The sequence below is a fragment of the Chionomys nivalis genome, chromosome 15, assembly GCF_950005125.1.
Source record: "Chionomys nivalis chromosome 15, mChiNiv1.1, whole genome shotgun sequence".
In the NCBI taxonomy this organism is placed as follows: Eukaryota; Metazoa; Chordata; class Mammalia; order Rodentia; family Cricetidae; genus Chionomys; species Chionomys nivalis.
In genome coordinates, this window is record NC_080100.1 from 13,075,485 (window position 1) to 13,097,864 (window position 22,380).

At 33.9% G+C, this 22,380-nt stretch overlaps 1 protein-coding gene across 9 annotated transcripts in view; it reads right to left on the minus strand.

Moving 5' to 3' along the window:
* Cdh18 (cadherin 18) overlaps window positions 1-22,380 on the minus strand; it is a 736,062-nt gene that overhangs the window by 62,283 nt on the left and 651,399 nt on the right. For all 9 annotated transcript variants that reach the window (XM_057789878.1, XM_057789874.1, XM_057789879.1 and 6 more), the window contains 2 exons: window positions 20,830-20,997; window positions 10,820-11,007 (listed from right to left, as the gene is read on the minus strand). In XM_057789878.1, coding sequence (XP_057645861.1) covers window positions 10,820-11,007; window positions 20,830-20,997 — 356 coding nt within the window. The remainder of the gene's footprint in view (window positions 1-10,819; window positions 11,008-20,829; window positions 20,998-22,380) is intronic.

The window sequence follows — 22,380 nt, forward strand, 5'->3', positions numbered from 1 at the left end:
ATCATTGCTCAGTTTTGTTTTAGGCTTTTTGCTTTGTTTAGTTTTTGGTTTAATAGGATTTGCTTTAGGTTTAATTCTTGGGATAAAATTTTATAGCAGTCCAAACTCCATTGACTTTGTTTGTATATTTATTGTGATAATGGGTATTGAACTGCACAAATCAAGGAACTACTCCATCACTGATCTATTTGATATAATTAAAATGAATGAATTATAAATTAAATAGCTACACTAAAAACCATCTACTTGAAGAAGCATCTTTTCTGATGAGTGATTATTAAGGTACTGATCTATGAGTATAGCAATATGTTATGTTAACATAGGCCATTCTTTTGGTATGTTCATTTAGCAGTATAGCAATAATAGGTTTTCCCCTATGGTTCACAACCTCAAGTTGTTGGCCTCCTTTAAATTAACAGATATGGTTTCCTTTAATGGAGTGGCCTCAGATCCAACCACATGTGGTTGTTTAATCCAATAACATTTGGGGATATGTTTCAGAATATTTTGGAAGCAGGTTCAGTTATCTCTGTGGCAGGTATGTAGTAGGGTTTATTACTAGGTAAGATTGATGATAAATTCCCTGCCTAATAACGTATATAGTATCTTTTAATAGGAGTGTTACTAGGTAGGAATGAAGCTTCTTGTTGGGTACCATAGAACTTCTACATGTACAGTGACATAAGTAAAAGCTGTCTTTATCATATGTGTGTGCATGCATATGTTTCAAAAATCATCTGGTTGTTATTACTCAATATATTTCCTACTTCAGTCTCCCCTTCCTTCTCCTCCCAATTTAAAACCTCAGAACTGGAGAGTGTGGAAAGAGATGGAGACTTGGGTCACTCTGCCTTAAAAATGGTATGATATTATCAAATTCCTCCCATCAGGACTCAGATAATAATAAAGAAGATGAATTGGGAGAGGAGAAAGAATATGATCAAATTATATCATATGAGAATATTTAGAAATAATTACAATTTTAGGAACAACTACTCTAAACTAGATTACAAAATATTAGGACCAATGGAGTGAGATTGCTCAACTAGCGAAGCTGTTGCTGCCATACCTGATGGCCTCCTTTTGATCCTTGTGACCAACAAGGTAGAAGGCATCAACTGACTCCGGAAAGATGTCCTCTGACATCCAAACACACACCTTGGCATGCAAATGCAAGCGCGCGCACGCACACACACACACACACACATTGGAAAGAAAACCACAGGCACCTAGTAAGTCAAAGGATTCCCTACTCATTTTAGGGATCTTAATAGAAACGGTGTTTCCTGGCTTTTTTAGGTTATATAAATGCTCAGGCACTGTTGGGGTGTAAACCACCACTTGATGTCTAGGCATTCCAATTGCACTGAAATTCAACAACCAGCTAGAGATGCCCAGGATTTTGTTCGAAAATCTCAGCTTTGCTGCTATGGTTAATAAAGATCCCTTTCAAAGCAAACAAGACGATGTAAGCACTGAGTTGAGACAGTTGGCTGCAGAGCAGTAGGCTTAGAAAACAAACTTGAACCACAAAGCATTATCCTCAGGACTTGAAATCAAATGAAATGTGCCTTGCTGGATTTTAAACTTGTTTTCGATTAGAAACTTCTTAGCCTTCCATTTTCTCCGTGTCAGGATGTCAGGCGTGCTAACTATCTTCTTGCCTCTCCTAACGCTCGCATTTGGCAACAAATGGTTTATTTTCTAAGCTCATATGTCCACAGACAAAGTTGCTTGCTATAGGATCAAACATACACAGAATTTCACCACTATTAGGTTTAGATAGAAGGATTTGGGACTTTGTACTGATTTTGTTTAGCACTGAGGTTTATGAATGTTTCCAGGCAGGGTTTTCTATGCATCGGGCAGACAAGAAGTTTGGAGGACCAGAAGTAGATAAATAGCAACCAAATTATAAAGACAGAGAGAGAGAGAGAGAGAGAGAGAGAGAGAGAGAGAGAGAGAGAGAGAGAGGGAGGGAGGGAGGGAGGGAGGGAGGGAGGGAGGGAGGGAGGGAGAGAGAGAGAGAGAGAGAGAGAGAGAGGAAGAGAGAGAGAGAGAGAGGAAGAGAGAGAGAGAGAGAGAGAGAGAGAGAGAGAGAGAGAGAGAGAGAGAATATGTAATAGGGAGGTATGCTTGGATGTGCAAGTAGGTGCCAAATTAAATTATAATAATCCTTAAAGTTGAGAGATATTAATATTGTCAAATATTGCCATCACATACACAGATCTTGTTATAAGCCAAGTTATTCTGAGAACTTCTAGAACAGTGCTTGCTTAACTTAAAGTTTGTTTGTTTTTATCTGAGGGGCACGGAATAAACTCACACATGTGCTGCTTTGGTCGTGTTCATTATTGTTCTGTTTATTCTTCTGTCCCCTAATTTTATTCTAAATGTTTAATCTTTTCCAGTTTTCCTTTGTTTCAATTCTCTTTATAAATTCTCTTCTGCTTCTCTGTTTACCTAGCTTAAATACATTTTTTCCCCCAGGAGGCTAGGGGAAATACGAAAAAAATTACAAGAATTTCATCTCATTGGCCGTAGTACATTCCACAGGTAAATGATAATGCAGTTTTCCTCAAGAAAAACCATATTGTATCACTCATATTCATATTTCATGTATCTGAAGTATGTTTTAGTTCATAGAAAGTGACTGAGTCCTTCATCACACTCAAGTATACCTGTGTTTGACATGGTACTTAGCTGAAACATGCCAAATTCCATATTAATTCAGAAATCTGAATTGTCAACAGCTACATGTACCCCAAATGTTTACTATAAACCGATGAACTGATTCACTTAACACTGAAATATAATTAATTGCTCATTTTTTTCTCTCTTCAAATGAGGAGCTAGAAATCAGAAAACCTGATAATTTCCAAGTGGAATCTAGCTATAATTGATGTGAATGTGTTTTTAAAAGTGTGATGCCATATTGTTGGAAAAATAACACCATGGCAAAACATAGTTGAATGAGTACAAAGAATTTGTCCCTGCATCTGGTTCCATCGGTTACTGGATAAAGGCTCTATGATGGTATTGCTGTATTCATCAATCTGATTGCAGGAGAAGGCCAGCAACAGCCAAACAATGGGAACCCAATTGAAGCAACGGAGGGAGAAATATATGAGCAAGGGAGGTCAAGATCATGATGGAGAAATCTACAGAGCTTAACGAAGCTTGTGGAAAACAATAAGCACTAGATCGACAACTGTGGAGTCTCCATGGGGCTGAATTAGGGCCTCCATATATGAGAGACAGTGGTGAAGCTTGGACTATCTGAGAGGCTTCTGGAAATAGGAGCGGACCTATCTCTGGTACATGAGCCAGCTTGTTGGACCCCAATCCCTATGGGGGTTTGATATGCTCACCCTTAATGCAGAGGGGAGATATTTGGTACTGCCCCCAACGTAATGTGTCTGACTTTCTGGACTCTGCATGGTAGCCCTTACCTGTTGGGAAGAGTGGATGAGGGAGTTGGTGGGCTGAGATGTGAGGCAAAGGGTATGAGAGGAAGGAAGGGAGAAAAAACTGAGGTTGTAATGTAAAGTGAAATTTTAAAGTAAAAAAAAAAATTAAAAATTGATCTTTGTGCATATATTGTATAAAGTAATAAAATAATTCATCCATTATCTTTTCTAGTATTTAGAGGTAAATTTAAAATGAGTCAATAATTCTCCAATTATAACTACAAATGACCAAGTAATTTTGTAATTTTTTATTTAAAATAATTATATAGCCAGGAAGCTAACATTATTTGGGCAAATTTCTTTATCTCCTTGGTCTCTGCAAGAAGTGCTTACCCAGTGACAATTTTAATTTCCTTGGGCAATTGGATTTCTCTTACTTCTTTTTAGTTACTGCTCAACTTTCTAATTTAGCACCTCATTATCAATGAGCTAAGTGTGATTTTCATAGATTTTAGTTTCTTAATTTTATCTTATTTTTCTCAGTAATTGTCTTCGCACATCATTGCTCTTTCTCACATATAATGCAGTACTTGTGCTCTTTAATATTAATCTACTTCATATTAATCTAGATAGTTGTCATCTGTCACATCAATCTAGTTCCATCCAGTTATACATATTTAGAATATTTTAATAGTTTCTCGTTTATCTCTTCTACTGTCCCTTCAATCACCCCTGTGTGTTTCTCCTCTGTAAGTATATTACCATGAAGAAAGTATGAATACTGAAACTACATCTAGCCAACAAGTCCTATTAAGTAAATTTTCATTGAATACAGGAGGACTAATGGTACTGGTTTCCTAGGGAACCGGAGAAAAACTCATTAGAACTTTTCCTTTACAGAACTCACGTGTTGTTCTTTCATTTGACTTGGGACTTCACAGTGAGTAGATAATTATTCTGCTTCATTCATATTTTTATACATTAAAATTTGATTTTAATTCTGGAAAACTACTAAATTATAAGTAGTAAACAATATTATCATCATGCGTAATTTTCTTAAAAGTGTACATTTTAAATTATGGTATACAAACATAGGCAAGATAGGATTAATTTACCTAATGATCCTCTCTGAACTTTCTTCTAAGCCTACTTTGTAATTCTTGTTGTGGTTTTCCCAGGTGGTGGACATTCTATGGAGACTAGAATTTTTTTTTTTTTTTTGGTTTTTCGAGACAGGGTTTCTCTGTGGTTTTGGAGCCTGTCCTGGAACTAGCTCTTGTAGACCAGGCTGGTCTCGAACTCACAGAGATCCACCTGCCTCTGCCTCCCAAGTGCTGGGATTAAAGGCGTGCACCACCACTGCCCGGCTGAGACTAGAATTCTTGTATGAGCTTTCTTGTTATTGATTTTGCTCAACAGAAGAGTGGCCATTGATTTATTTATAATTCCAATGTGAATAAAATAATTAGGTGTTTTACTATTTTCACTTCTACATGTGAAACAAATGAAAATATATTTTATCTCAACCATTGTATACATAATTAGACACAACTTTTTATGTATATGAATGTAAGTATATGTGTCCATATATACTGTATGTGTAATTATATGGTATCTGTATAAGGACATGAATAAAGAAACCAAAAATATCAAAATTTATCAGTATTAATAAATGAATAGAGCTTAGCTAATCACAATATCTTATCAGAAAACCTGTTTCCCAATAGTTTACAGTGTTATACTATGAATCATTATATGTGATTGAGACTATAGTAAACATTTCAAGAAATTTCCAATGACTGTTATTTAATGCTCATGATAATGCCTAAATGTAAACATCTAGAATAGAATCTGTCCAATAGCAGTCCTCTATCTAATATATTAAAAATGCAGCAATCAGGTTGATTAAATTAAAATCCTGACTCTTCTTTTATTGTTTCTAGAAGACCAAAATAAATTCCCAGACAGTAGAGCCTTCAAGAATCAAATATTCTTGTTTAATTTTTAAAATTAGAATAGCAAACAATTGTTCAAAATGAATAGTGTATTAGAATTACAGTGTAGAAAGATGATTAATCTTTGTGCATGTATTCAAAGATACTTGTTTGGTCTTATTTGTTTTTCTTTGTGGTTCAGCAAGCATTAAAGTTCCATGGAGAAGTAGAAAAGAACAGAATAGTATTTACTCTCCTTGTAAAAGCAAGAGGATAATCATATGAATCTCAATAAGTATAATTTACTAAACACCAAAAATATGTTATCTGGCATAATACTAATATGATTAGCATAGAAAATATAACATAAAATTTTCTTAGAATTGTCTGCAGTGCCTCTTATGGGTACTGCACACATATAGTGCACAGTGTTATATGAAGCCTGTATATACATATCAATAAAATAATAATAAATATTTTATAAATGAGTTTATGTACTAACAGAACAAATATTGATTTCTTTTTCTATTGAATTCCATAGACCTCTTCTCCTAAACATGACATACTGTTACCAATGTTATTGATTATGCTACACGACCTGACCGTTAGGCCCTTTGGCTAAAGATGTCGCGTGTGTAGTTGAATACAGAGAAATAAAGTTGGTGGCCAACTGGAAACTTTTCCACTGCTGACAAGCTAGAAGGTACCATGCGTTATACCAGACAAAATGTAGCTATTAGTATCAACTAGATACAAACACTCTGACTTACACCAGCAATCTGCCTTGTGATATACTAGCACAAAAATGTTACGTGCTAACCAACCACTTAAAAATAGATTTAAGGTTGACTCACTTTGGTGGAAGCATATGAGACACTGTTAATCAGGCCAAACACCTGAGACTAGATAAGTCATGGGCTCTGGGCGGAAACCTTACTCTATTATTCTTTTAGGGGAGTATAGAATAACATGATTCCAAAGGACATATTGCACTGATTGACCCCTATTTGAGACGCTTCTTTTTGTAGTGATGGTAATAAACACAGACTTATAACTGGATACTCTACAGTGAAAGACATTGGAGTACTCAGTCCTACTTGGATGTATTGACCATACTTATACTGCCCTCTTGAAGATTCAGGGATCTTTTCAGAAAAAGAGATGAAAAGATTATAAAAGCCAGAGGTAGTGGATGGCTCTGAGGAACCTGTGCCTTCTAGACATGACAGGACTGAGGGAAATATAGCTCACAGAAACAGAGACAGCACATGGAAGGCTTACATGGTCAAGACAAACAAAATTTTAACAGGGAGAAAAAAAATCCCAGTGATAACATAGAGGCTATGTGAAATTTGTATCTAATGAGAGAGGGAAAATCAGTTTCTCCAGGGGAGTGACAGTGGGTGTGTCAATCATCGTCAAGGACAGGCTTTATGTCTAGAAGCCGTTGTCTAACACAAAATGTGATACATATTTTTGTGTGATTTTAATTTCGTTTTGTTAATGTTTATTATTTTATTGTTTTTAACTGTTTGCTTTGATTATAAAGTTGGGTGGGTTGAGAGTCAGGGGCAATTATTAGAGAGGATGGGAAGGAATGTAATAAAAATATATTGTACGAATTCGTATTTTAAAGCATTCATATGCACACAAAGAGCTATACACAGTGACCTACAACAATAAGTCTAATATGACCCAGATGATGAACTGATAATATTAATTCATGATAGTGTAGAAGTTTCCATAGGAAGGAGTAGTAAAGCTCAAATAGATAAGGTGCATTCATACCAAATATTTGTCTGATAAATAATAAGCACAAACTAAGTTGAACTTGTCTTTTATTTATGTGAAGACAAAGAATGAATAAAATGTCATGAATTATTTAAAAGAAAACAATAGCTTATGTCTTCAGCTAATTGATTTATAGAAAGCAAAATAAGATAGAAAATGATAAATAGGTATAAAAATAGTAGTTGATAAAAGAATTAAGATAACAACTACAATTGAAATCTTATACTTAAAATGACAGATGCTGGAGAAATGACGTCATTGTGAAGAGCAGTTGTTTTGCAAAAGACATGGATTTGATGCCCAGATCTCATATGCTACTCTAAAACCATATATAAGTAAATTTCCAAGGGATCCTAGGTGTTTCAATCACCTCTACAGGCACCAAAAACGCAAGTAGAATTTATAACTACATTCAAGCAAAACAGTCACCCAAATAAATAAAATAAGTAAATCTAAATACATTAACAGAAATAAGAACTAGAACAACTTCTGTAAAGGTACTTATTTACATAGTGACCATAAGAAGGGGTTCTAAGAGAGATTCCTGGACAGAAGTCAATTCTCAATCTTCAGAGGATTTTTTTTTCTTTTTCGGAGGAATGGATGGAACTTACATTCATCCTTATCTTTTTCACCTTTCCTCCTAGTCAGGCTCCATTAAGCTATGAATGAAACTTATCAAAGTGTATTTACAATGTACCACGCAATGCATCAGTGAATTCAACCTGGCAATTTCCTGATGGAGCGATGATATGGACTGGGATGAGCAGCTGTGTCTGCAGCTGATTTGCAGAGCAGCACTGACTTTGATCGCTGAGGAGATTGGCTTTTCTGCCCTGCTGACTAAGGTGAGCTGCCTTACAGATTAAATGAGAAACACTTTTTCAAGGACTGTTTCATCCGTGTCTTGCCACTTGAACCAGTATCTTTGGAAGGTTAAAATACACTAAAGAACAGAGTTCATTTTCAAATTACAATTCCTTATAAATAATTGTGAAATTGATGATATTAATCTGAAGATATAACAATTTTTTTATAAGTGCTAACATTAATTCAACTCTGGGGAAGTATACCTAGAAAAGCTAGTTAGCACTTCAAATTGGAGCCAATTAGAACTAATTGTCAAGACTATTTTCAGTATACTCTCATTTACATTTAGCCAATAGAAATAATTCTTTCAGAACACCCACTTGATTCATAGAAAATAAAACAAAATCAATCAAATGCGTAAACATATATTCATCAGTTTCTTATTGTGGAAAATTAGCTATGATCATGCAGATGGTAAGAGCTCTTCATTGTCCTCAATGTCATTAAAAGTTCTTGTATCTTACTGGTACAGAAAAACTGGCCTCTATAAGATTTTTTTCCCCTGAAAATCTAATATTGTCTCAAATTGTATGAACTTCATAAGGTTCAGTACTGTAGTGACCTCAATAGAAGAATGCTGTAAGTAGATTGTTGTAAATGTATCAGTAATATTATTTAATCCCTGCCCTTCATTTTTCTCAATGGAGCATGTACGATGCACTCTATCATAAAATATCATATTCTTCTATTCTATTGGTTCCTTTCAAGACAGTCTTTTCCTTCAATACCTCTCTTAAAATCAATCCTCTTGAATTATCGCTTGCACTTATTCCATACTGAGCTTTGGTCCTTCTGTATGGGAACACATTTCTCCTTAAAATTACCTCATACCATCATACTAATATTCTCTTGCTTTATGAGCTTTCCTACATTATTATATAACTTACCAAACAAGGTGACGTGCTTCCCTAATTTTTATTTTATTTTATTCTTTTTTAATTAAAATTTCTGCCTCCTCCCCATTTCCCATTTCCCTCCCCCTCCTCCCACATATTGCCCCCCCAGTCCCCTCCCCCTATCACAATCTTCTTTATTCCTGTTCTTTCAAGACAGCAACTCACTATTCATGTTATATCAATATAAATCATTAGGAGAAGGATAGAAGAGATCATATACTTTTCAAATAAAAAAGTATCTGTGACATACATTGTCAGATAAGCAGTCAGATGGACAAATTCACTTCAACATCTTTAGCTTAGAATACATTTTATCTCAACTCACTTCTGGGCATTTATTTTCCTGCTGAAGTATTACCTGAGTGATTGCTGAAACGGCAAATACCCAATGCCATTGTTGTTTATCTTGAAAATACGCATTAGCTCAGACACTAGGAATCTGAACTTGCCTTCTTTCCAAGAGCAAATCTGAACCTATTTAAAGATTTGGAATCCTTCTATGGTAATTGTCTGTGTTCTTATTGAATTATAAAATTGAGTGTGTTTTGATCTTAAGAACAAAATGTAATAGTTAAATTCATAAGGCTGTTTATAGTTAAGAAATTTAAAAAATAAAGAACATGTGAGTAATAAATGGTTTCACAAACCTGATCTAAAGGCTCTATTGCTATAAAATTATTTGTACTTCCTAATAAATGTAAAACAAGACTGTTGTATTGGAAGTCTATGGATGTTATATAAATCAGTATAATAACGCTAATGGCAGTAACTAAACTTGCATTTATTATAAATCTATCATGCCGAAATCCAAAATCCTTTTGCACAAATGTAAGTATTTTGAAAAACTGTTATTTTAATCTTTCAGAATTCATTTTATATGCATTTGGAGCAAAAATAAAAGAAATGGTATTCATCACATGAAGGCAGATAAAATTCAATGAGCTATATTCTAAAAATGCTGGACATATGAAGAAAGGTGAGGCAAAGGGCAAAACTGAAGAATCAAATGAACCTGAACACTAGGGGTGCAACATGGGTGAGTGAAAGATAAGGTATTACTAAACACAGCTGACGAGAGAAGGCTGATCTCCAGCAAGGAAGAGATCACAGCATAGAATGGCAAGAGCAGTTGAAAGCTGAGACTTATATCTACTTTTTGAGATTAAGGTTCTCAGGTATTTTTGTGTTGCCTAGCAGTTGCATCGAAAATACCGTTAACATTTTTATACAATAAGATTTATTATCTTTTAAAATATTTCTTTAAATTTTTATCATTTTTTTCTCTAAGAGATTATAAGTCCAAAATTTCTCCTTTCTCTTTCTTCTGTCAAGCCCTCCTATATACCCCTACTCACTCTCTTCCAAATTCATATCTTCTTTATTTCTTCGTTAATTGTTTTTATATGTGTGTATATTTATATAAATATAAATATACACACAAATATATTCCTAAGAATAATGTAATTAATCAGTATAATGTTACATCTATGAATGTTCTCAACATGGACCATTTAGTATTTGATAATCAATTGCTGTGCTCTTCCCCGAGGAAGACTGTTCCCACTTTTCTGCATGCCTTAGTTGCCTATAGACTTTTTTTCATAAGGTTAAGTAAGGAATCACGTGCTTTCTCCCATTAACTTAAGCATGGTTATTGATGTTGGCATTGCTCAGCTCATGTGTAGGCAGTCACATTGGTCAGACCATATGTGAGAGCTCTGACATGACTATAAGATGCAATCTCACAGCAAGCCACTGATTTTATGTCTCTCTCAATAATTCTGCTCCTTCTTATATAATCTTACCTAAATACCTTTCCTTTTAGTCAATAAAAAACAGGGTTATTCATATTTCTGCCAAATTTTGATAGTTTGAGATATTGATGGATAATTTGAATCAACAATTTTTGTTTGCTTACCTTCTTTAGGGAGAGTATTCCTTCCCTGGTGTCTTTGTCTGTGGAGATAGAGAATATCCCAATCCCATCTCCATTCGTGATAGAATAAGTCATATCTGCATTTGAGCCTGTGTCTGCATCATTTGCCTTTATTTTTCCAACAGCTGAACCAACTTGAGCAGACTCAGGAACATACAGCTGATAGTGTTCTGGAAAAAATTTCATATTAAAGTCACTTACAATAGCTTTTATGGAGTACATATCTCATAAGAAAACAATGACTAGTATCTCATCAACATCGTCAAATGATACTGCATAGAAAAAACTCATGGGTTTCTCTTAATCTTTTAAAGTATTTTATTAGGTTTTTTCAATATGACAGTATATATAAAATAATTTGAGTACTAGAATATGAATTATTTCATTATTTGTACAAAACTAAGGAGAAAAATAATAGGGAATATATTATATGGAATAAGTTTTGAGTTAGTCAATCATAAATTTAATCCCACTTTATTTTCTCTTCCCTTTGGTGTGAGGTTCAAATATGCATTGATATGAATATATGTATATGTATTTATGAGTGTGTGAGAGAGTAGATGCTTTAAATTTAAGAAGGAAAAGGAAAAAAATGATACCACAAAACATAGGCTATCAATTTATGAAAAATTTACTTACTAAAATACATAAGCAATAGCAATGAAAATTATGAAATATATTTAGAAATGTATCAAATATTTCTAATTTTACCTGTAAATTTGTTGACACTGTATAATGGTGAAAAGAAAATTTTATTTTCACAACTAAAACAAATTAGTAGGCCAGCTGAATAATGGACATAGTGATGTATAATACACATAGTGATGTAGAAGTTGTGTGTGACTTCAATTTTGACTGTTTATCTCAAGTGTAAAACATCTTCACCCTATAACTATCATTGCTAAAGATTTGGAAATAATGTCAAAAAGAGAACTGATGCTTTACTGATATAAAAATTGAGTTGGTGTTACTTTAAATAATCAAATTAATAATGATAAGCAAACAATATGTACTTTATTAAACATAAGGTTTGGAATGAAGATACTCTGAAAGGCTAACAACAGCTTCATCTAGAAGGCATTTTTTCAAGGAAGGGAAGAAGCTTTCTTTTGACTTGTGGATCATGGAGATCATAGATGCTGCTCAGTTTAGGTTTCTGCCGTTTCTATTGGTTCCCCACCAGAACATAGACAATGAGAACCTATTGTTAAAGATGGATGCTTTTGGTATCATATAGAAAAATGAGATTGCAATCAAGCAGGACATTTCACATCCAGCATCCATGAGTACTCCTCACTTTCCAGGTTTTTTGGAGCTTAAGATAACATACAGTTTCCTAGAGAAGAAAAGGCACCAAACATATCACCCGGTTACAAAACCCACTAGGTAGAATACTAAGCAGCCATATAAGATGTGTCTGTTGTGAAATAGGAGTGTGCCTATTACAGAAGAAGCTGAGTTTTCCCTAAATCTGAGTCTCCACAGGACAGCATCCACATCTGGCACTGCAACTCAATTAAAAGCCTATAACAGGGAGGACACCCAGAGGAAGCAGCTGAATTGGGTCATTTATCCAAATTGACGTATTTTCTAATCACATTCTGCATATACAAAAAAGTCATAGTCAATTACTATTCTCAGCCTTAGTCAGAGAAACCGCTCTTTCCAGTGAAATGTGGTGCCTGAAAAGGGCTTCTGGTTGTACTCAATTGGTGTTGAGAAAGAGTAAGTTAAGTGCTCAATCCCAAACAAGACAAGTATACCATTATCACCTGGGCATAGTGAACATTATGTCAGAGAGAGTTGGAAAAATTAGGCATCAGAATATAGGTAAAAGGACTGTAAAATAACCATCTTCAGGGCAGTACACAACCACTTCAACCAATCACGGATTCATAGTACCTTCAGATGCCGGTAAGGGCTTGGATAAGAATGGTCCAGCAATAATCAGACATGGAGACATGAGAGACTTAGATAGCTCTAGCCATAACTGAGAAATTATTTTTTTTTGATAATAGATTAAAGCGAGTGGAAAACTGTCTTCACTTTTGTTCTCCCTATGGTAAACACACCTTGCTCCAATGGATAATTACCATCTAAGGGTAAGACACATGACACTGGTAAAACTAAACTGGTTACACATCAAAATGTAATGAATCTAGAGAGAGATCCAGGAGTGAGGAGGAAGGGTTGTGAGACTGAAAATGAGATATAAGCCAGAAAGAAAAAATAGAAATTCTCATATCTCAACCACACTAACAAAAAGTAAGAGAGAGAATATCCATATACAAAAATTAAAGATGAAAAGGAGGGAGCTTACAATAGCTACCAGTGGGCATTAATGTTTCACCCTGCATTCCAAAAAGGTTACTTCATGAATTTCTAATGCATGTGACCTACCACAAGCATCACCACTGTCAACACCATCACCACTGCCACCAATACATCCACAACTAGTGATGAATTTGAAGCATTAACTAAAAAGTTTCTTAGCTAAAATCATCTGAATCCAGAAACACCAATATGTCCATTGGTGATTTCCAGCAGCTCTTCATGGAATAACTGAAATCACTCTTTCTCATGTTATTCTTTTTTTAATTTATTAAGTATTTAATTTTAGGAAAAAAAACAGTACAAAGTCAACTGAACATGTAGGAGTGGGCAGGTTCATTGCCCTAATTTTTTGCCTGCCTTTACATCAAGATTATTCTACTTATTTGAAAACGAAGAAACACTACTAAGATCCATTTATCAAGTCAGCATTATTTTTGTGCAAAACCAAAAAAAAGTCATGAGGAAAACAACCAAAAATAAAACATTAGATCAATATAGCTGGTGATCATGCACACATTTTTGTCACTAAAATGCTTACAACCAGATTCTTATGAACACTTCAAAACATATTCACCACAATCAAACTGGTTTTATTATAGATATGGAAGTCATATATGTCAGTATATGACAACAGGTAGCTTAACTACATCACAAAGGTGGACTCAAAAATTAGTGTATAAGATAAAATCAATAGATTTTATATGACAAAATAAAGCAACCTATAATGAAGTTTCCAAAAGATAGAAAAAGAAATGAAATGTCTCATTGTAATAGATACAATATCCAATATTGTACTAAATGGGGAAAGACTGAAAACATATCATTAATACTATGAAGAAGATCAAGATCTCTAATTTATTGTCTTATGAAATATAGTGCTTGAAAATATATACCAAGAAAGAGAAATATCAAAGAAATAAAGGAGGAAATTGAAGTACACAAAGTTCTCAAAGGAATAAAAGTGGCTAAGAAATATCTTTGAAAAATGACCATCATTCCTAGCAATTAAGGAAATACAATAAAAACATTTCTGACATTTCATTTTACAGCAGTCAGTGCTGCAACGATGAGCATAGTCACCGAAACAAAATCCTGGGGACATTGTAAGGAAAATGGAAAGCTTATTTTCTCTAAGTGGAATTATAGACACTCTAGACAGCAGTGTGGAGAATTCTGAGGATGCTAGAAATTAATCTACCGCATGGCCAAAAAACACCACTAATTGACATATGCCCTAAGAACTTTAAACCAAATTTCTTAGATATTTTCTCAGTCATGTTTATTGCTGCACTGCTCAAAATAGGTAGAAAATAAAAACACCTAAATGTGCTTCTGTCAATGAATTGCCAATGAGATGTAGAATATGTACACTATGAAGTACTATTCAGCTCTAAAGCAAATGGAAATCATAAACCTTAATTTATTTAAATGCATGCAGCAAGAAATAGGTTCTATTGAGTGAGATTACACTGTCACATGTTCTGTCTCACCAGGGGATCAGAAAAAACAATATTTTATACCTTCTAAATTAAAATTATCATTGTTAAAATAATACCTGATATTCTAATAATTTTGGAATATTTCCAAAGGAATTTAAAGGGAAAGAAGTGTCTGTAATCATTTCTCTGAGGTAGCATTCCCCTATGGCCAGTCCAAAGACATGAACTACTGCATTCCTTGGGACATGACTCATTTCTTTCCTGAATACCACATTTAGGTGGATTTCTCAATAAAGTAAGCCACACATTCTTTCTATCACACAAAAAGTTATTTTATGATATTATAGAATCTGTTGAATACGCAGTTATATATTGAATCAAACATTCTTTATTTTGAAGTCTGGAAAAGCCATCCCTCCAGTGTACTTCTTCAAGCTCAAGTTTGCTTTGTTTATGTACGGTCTTTTCTGTTCTGATATAAGGTTTACATATGTTTATCCATTTTAGTGAGGAATGGTATACTTAATTGTATTTCTTTAGATTTTTGAAGTTTTCATTCCATTGACGTTTTCCTCTCCTTGATTAGATTTATACAAAGACATTCTATTATTGTTGATATTACTGTAGATGGGAGTGCATCCACAATCTTTTCTCAGGGTGTTTCATGCTGGTGTACAGAAACACTATTGATTCATAAGTTGATTTTGTGCCTCACCATTTGGCTGAAACTATCAATTGTTTCTAAACATTTTATGATGGAATAGATTAAGGATATTTATAATATCACCCGCAGGTGAGTGCACAATAGCACCCACAGGTCAGTGGCAACTATCAGCTGTTTAATTAGACTTAAGGCCCATTCAATGAATTAAAGCTATGCCGGTACTGGAACCTAGTCAGTTTCTTTTGACTAGGATATTTGTGAACTGTAGAAAAGAATCTGTTCTTACTAATGTGTCACACCAGAAAAAAAAAACGTTATTACATTCTAAATATTACACTTATTCTCATTGGTAATTTGATGCTTTTCTTTACATCAAACAGAAAGATATAACTGAGCTGAATGGCCTGTAGCAAGGCAAGAGAAAGGATAGACAGAGCTGGCACGCAGAGAAATAAATAGGAGGAGAAAGCTGGGCTAAAAAGACGAAGGAGCTAGAAATAAGGGTCAAGCCATCAAGTCACACAGCCAGACACAGAATAAGAAGGAAAGGAAAGATATAGAAATAGATTAAGGTAAGCCCAGAGGCAAAAGTAGTTGCAATAATTTAAATTAAGAAAAGTGAGCTAGAGCCTGGCCATGATGGCTCACTCCTTTAATCCCAACACCCAGGAGGCAAAGTCATGCCATCTCTGTGAGTTTGAGACCAGCCTGGGCTACAAAAACTAGATCCAGGACAGATTCCAAAGCTACAGAGAAACCCTGTCTCAAAAACTCAAATAATTAGACTATTTGGGAACTGAGTGCCAAGTCACCAAAGACCAAAAGGAACAAAGGGTAAAGAGTGCTGTAAACAGTTGCCCTGTGATCTGGGCTTTTCTGCTTCAACTTGTGCGGCAGCTTCAGTACAACATGACAGATCCTGGGATTTCTATGTAAATTAGAACTGGTTTCCATCCAGGGTCAAAGCTGTATTAACCATGACAATCTATCCTCTTAAGATTTTAAATCAAGAATTGGTATTCCATAAGCATCAAATCTAAGATGGAATGGTTTTGTTGTTACTGTTGTTGGTAAATAAAGGACTAACCTTCTGCATTGAAAATCTGTTGTCCAGAATAACATCTTTCATTACTTGTCTAACATCTTTTATTTTAATATGTTAACTTATTGTGTCAGTGTGTGTGTGTGTGTGTGTGTGTGTGTGTGTGTGCGCGCGTGCGCGCGCTTGTGCTTGCACATAAGTGTAGATGCCTGGAAAGGTCAGAAGAGGACCTCAGGTCTTTAGTGATAGAATTACAGATGGTCGATAAGGTTCAGGTTATACCTGAACTCAGGAAACCTTATAAAGAACACAATTCCTAGTCACTTAATATTTGTTAACTCACCATGTAAGATCTTTGGATAATCTGCTATAATTTCCTCAACACCTGATACCTGACCTTGATTTTCAGTTGATGTATATTAGGTGTCTGCATTTAAAATTCATGAAACAAACACAGCTAGCTCTGCTTCTATCCTCTTAAACTTCATCATAGAATTCAGTCATTCTGCTCTCCTCTAGGCTTCTGTTTAATGGAATAGTGTGGGACTGTGTCTCTTTTCCAGATCATCACAGTTATTTGATAATCAGCAATATGGCTTCTTCCCATTCTGATATATCACAATTTTGTTGGAAAGGGATTTTGACTTCCTTTGTGATCCATTGAAGCTACAGCTTAACTAATCTTAGTTTCATAACTAATCTGTATTTGAGAACATGTCATCCTTCCTGAATGTAATTGTTCCTTTTTAACCCAACATAAATATATATATATATATATGACTTTCCTTCACTAGGGAAATCAGAAGCGATTGGAGTATTATCAGTTGGTTTAATTTCAATATTGTAAATCAGAAAAGATAAAATATCAAGGAGAGAGATATACATGCTGGTGTGACTAGTATCTGAGCACTCACAAGGTACAGAGTATTTATTGGATAAGCATGCTTTCTTGTGACAATATGCATTGTGATGATCCAGAACAGTTACAGGTGTAACGATCAGGACCTCAGATCACAGAGCACTGCAACAGACACTGAGAGGGAGAATTTGTTTAAATACCGTGAGGATTGGTGAAACAAGAGAGCATAACATTACTCAGAAAATTGCTTGAAATATTCTTGCATATGTCTGTCATAAAATTAAATTGCCAAAAGATACAATATTTATTAACTGGAATAAAATTAAGAGATTATGATGAGTCATACTTACAAAATAAGATTAAACTAAATACAATATCCATTAGAAATATTAAACTTTCTTTCAAATGGAAAAAATAAGAATAAAAAAACACTTATGAGTGAGTACATGTGACAATTGTCTTTGTGGGTCTGGGTTACCTCACTCAAAATGATGTTTTCTAGCTCCATCCATTTGCCTGTGAAATTCAAGATGCCATTATTTTTTCTACAGTGTAGTACTCCATAGGATAAACGTACCACATTTTCCTTATCCACTCTGCAGTCAAGGGGCATTTAGGTTGTAAACATAAAGCAAAGAAAAGCAGTCCACGATTCACAATCCTAGAGAACCTAGTCGACAATGAGTACTCTAAGAGAAACATACATGGATATAATCTACATGGAAAGTAGAAAAAGACAGGATCTCCTGAGTAAATTGGGAGCATGGGGACCATGGGAGAGTGTTGAAGGGGAGGGAAGAGGCAAGGAGGGGAGCAGAGAAAAATGTACAGCTCAATAAAAATCAATAAAATTAAGGATAAAAGCTACAAAAACAAGGGATTCAGATGATAAGAATTAGATTCCTAAAGTGAAAGTAACATAACTACTTGTACGAAAATCTTAGTTTTGTTGTGAATGAAGCTTAGGCCTCTGAGACATGCTGTGAGGCAACTACATGGGCTTTCAGCGTTAGCTATATAGCACGTTAACAAAATTCTGTCCCATTTTGGAATTCATTTGTTATATTGTACCATATCAGCACATTTTTCTTTGATGTCTTCCATGCTTCCAGAATTTTAGCACGATAGCCAAACCAACCTCATTATTCCCCATTTTTGTTTCTGAATGGGCTATAATTTCATGCACCATATGAGATCTTTTCTCATGATTTCTTTGACTGCACTGTGAACTGGTAATACTTTTCTAAAGCACACTTCAGAAATACAATCCTGATGGGTAATGAAAAGGTATTTAGCTCACCAGCCCTTGACCACTTTAATATATATATATATATATATATATATATATATATATATATATATATCCCTTCCCCAGGCAGTGATAACTCTAATTGCTTTTATGTTGTCAAGAACTAGAAAGAAGAAAAAAAGTTCAATACAATGACTTTTAAATTGGAAGTATTAGGAAAAGGTTATAAATTAAGTCTGCTCGTTACATTTAAATAAAAGGGAGGAGATCTTTATCTTGAACCAAGTATGAAAGTATGAACACAGCAGAGTATTACTGAAATTCCATTACTGAAATTTGTGCTTAGTTGATGTGGCTGCTAAGTTCACTTGGGAATTGAAAAAGCAGAGAGGTAGATTTATCTATTGAGAATACAGATAGCATAAAATATCCAGCTTAAATAACACTGATAAAAAATATATCTACAAAATAAAGGGCAATAGACTAATGATGTACATGCAACAGGCACAGTATTATAACGACTGGCACATAAGTAAGAAACTTGAATAGATTGTGACAGCATTTTCTCACTGGTCAATACAGAACTTCAAAAAGGGATTACGTGGGGAAGTGCCTATGTGCATCACAACTTAACTACATAAAATAGAAGAGAATACATTATAAAAGAGAATTCTGTTAAATCTAAGTTAAAAGAAAAATGTGTATAGGATAATATTGCAATCCGATGTTTCAAATAAAGACAGGGTTTATTTACTCTAAGATGGAATGATTACAAAAATTTTATTTTCTTGCCATACATATTAGATTAATGGAAAAAGAAATTACTTGAGGTCCTAATTTAGAGTGATGTGAAGAAAGCATTGACACTAAAGTCAATTGCAATGGTCTGTTAGGAAATATTTTGAGTTCTGTAAAGAAAGATGAAAATTGCAAGCATATAGACTAAAGAAATGGAAAGCTCTTACATGTTGGATCTATCTCACAATGAGGTAAGGATCTGCATACACTTTCAATTACTGAGAGATTCCTGAACAACCTGGTGCTCTGTGAAAATGTAGCTTTATTATTGATCCTTTTTCTCAAGTAGCCTATCATGATATCCCACTATGTAAATAGCTATTTGATAATTATGTATCTATATATCAACAGAGTTATTCAACTTAACCTTCAGTTTTAATCAAAATCAAAACCATTTTTTTGACAAGACAGAATAAAAGATTCTGGTTACATACTTCTTTCATCTGAAACCTCTAAGTACATTTCTGAGTTTGACGGGGTCTCAATCGTTTCTATCTGTTCAAAATGCTGGAAGTGGAAGAAAGCCACAGTACACTCAGTTAGAGTAAAAATCTAATGCTTCCTTGTCAGAGAGAGAAATTACCCCTTTTTTATAAACTAATGTTCTCACACCAACATTGTTATCTAACAAAATAATTAAATTACAACTGCATGTGTCTCCTATCTAGATTCATCTATATAAACCATATTATCCACATGTGACAAAATTTCATTATTATTTAAACATCTTTTAAAATCTTAACTGACTTATAAATGCAGTAGTTTTTAGAGATAGAAATAAGGATAGAAAAATGCAATTTTACTTTAAGTAGATCTTCATTCAGCCCCTATCATGTATACCCTGAGTTTAGGGGCTATTTAGAACTTCAATGTTAAAATATTTTTGACAAAAAGATACTGAAATGTATGAGATGATGGGTAGGGTGATAGTAGGAAAAATGGGACTGGGTATGTTTAAAATACAGTAAGTGAAATTCTCAGAAAACTAATAAATATATTCCTATAAAGGTGCTCTAATGGTAATACAAAGTACAGAAACTTTCATGTTACAAGCTGAAAAAATTATATTCAGTTACTCTGCCATGATCTCCCATTACTTAAAATTTAATTGTCTTAACTGACATGATGTTTATACTTATCAGTGCAATATGAGGTTTCAATACATTTACACCTTGTATAATATTCAAGTAAGAGAATTAATATGTCTATCACTTTAAAAATCTGCCATTGCATTTTTATTTTTAGAATATCTAAAGTACTCTATGCTAACCTAAACATTCAATATATTATTAAACCAAAGACAATGCTAAAACATACCTCCTTGGTAATAAGTAAGATATCATTACTTTTAAGACCACATAATTTTTACTAAGACTTATGCCTTTAACACTATACTAGATGTGTCTCAGAATTTCAAGGCCTTAGGTCAAGTGATATATTTGCACATCACTAATGAAAAGACACAAGCACAAAGACAAGCAACAGACATGGGAATATTTTAATATTCTCACTTCATAAAACAGTATATTCTATACTCAATCATTTCATTTGTTTTGCATAAATGAATAATAATTGCTCAATAAAAGATATAGGGAAAAGGTACGTACTCTGTGGGAACCGTGGTGGGTTGTCGTTGACATCAGTCAAGGTTATATTGACAGTTGTGGATCCTGAGAGTCCGCCAACTTGCCCAGCCATGTCTTTGGCTTGAATGACCACTGAGTAATGCTCTCTGGCTTCTCTATCCATGTTGTGTAAAGCTGTTCTAATGACTCCTGGAATGTAAGTTTAAAAATCAATCAGTACAAGTTTTACATTGAACAAGTAATATTTTTGAGAAACATGAACAGTGTTCTCAATATTGACTTTGAAATAGCACAATTTTAAATGAGAGCATTTTTTTAGAAAAAATATGTTACTAATATTGAAAAACTGAGTCATTTACACATTTGTTTGTATACACATATTTTAAAGCAGTCATTTTTCTCAAAATAAGAAATCATTCATCATGTGCTTCCTGGGTTAGGTGGCTCTCCAAAGCAGTCTTCACTAGACACACACATTGATGTCACAGGACAACATATGAATATGTATTCCCTCTTCCTACTATGTTGGAAATGGAGAATAAAATCAGGCCATTAGGATTGGTGGCAGCCATATTTACCAATTGACTGATTTCACTGATGTTACAGACATTTATAAAATCATCCTCATTAGCATATCTGACCTTTCTGACAAATACCAGCAATATCTATATAATTGACATTAAAATAGTTTTCATTGCATCTGATTAGAAGTTTCCCAACTTCTAATTAGACTCCCTGGTTCTAGAATTACTAAACATTTATATACAATATCTTTTATATGAGAGAATTAATTTTTATAGCCAGGTTAAAAGTAAAAAGAAGATAAATTATAATAGTAGAAAGAATTATTGAATCTATCCACGCTTTGCAATATAAGATATTATTATAATTCTTTCTGCTTTTTGTCTAATTTGTTTTTTGCAACCTAATTGATTGAAAATATAGTGACTTATATTGGAAAACCTTAGGACCAGGAAAAATGATAGAAACCACAATTTCAAATATATCAAACAAATAATTAAGGACATTTGATAGAGGCTTTTCTGAAGGTAAACAGAGACGAAAATGATCACTATCAAAATAAATCTGACACCACAATAGTAAATGATATACCTAATTCATGCATATGCAAAATCCCCTTGCATTTCTCTTACAAAGAACAGTGCTTCATCAAATATCTAAATTATAAAAGTAGGAAATTGAATCATATAGTAATTAACATTCATAGGATGTAGAGAACAAATTGATAAATGGTAGAACCATTTGGTAAATTTGGTAAAACCAAAGTTCCCAGAGGATAATAAGTAGTACTTTGGCTTGCTATTTTTCTGTTGTATTATCACTTTAATTAACATAGAAAAAACAAAAAATATCACATAAGACATTGACATTGTATACTTAAAAGGAAACCATATTTTCACTTAAAGCTATTATTCATTGAGCAAAGATGTATTGACAATGATATAGTCAGTAGAAAAGAAATTGAACATTGCTTTCTGAAAGCAGGATGACAGGACTCAACCTTCAGTTTGGGAGTGATGGTGACAGAATTGTTCATGGTAATTTTGAAAA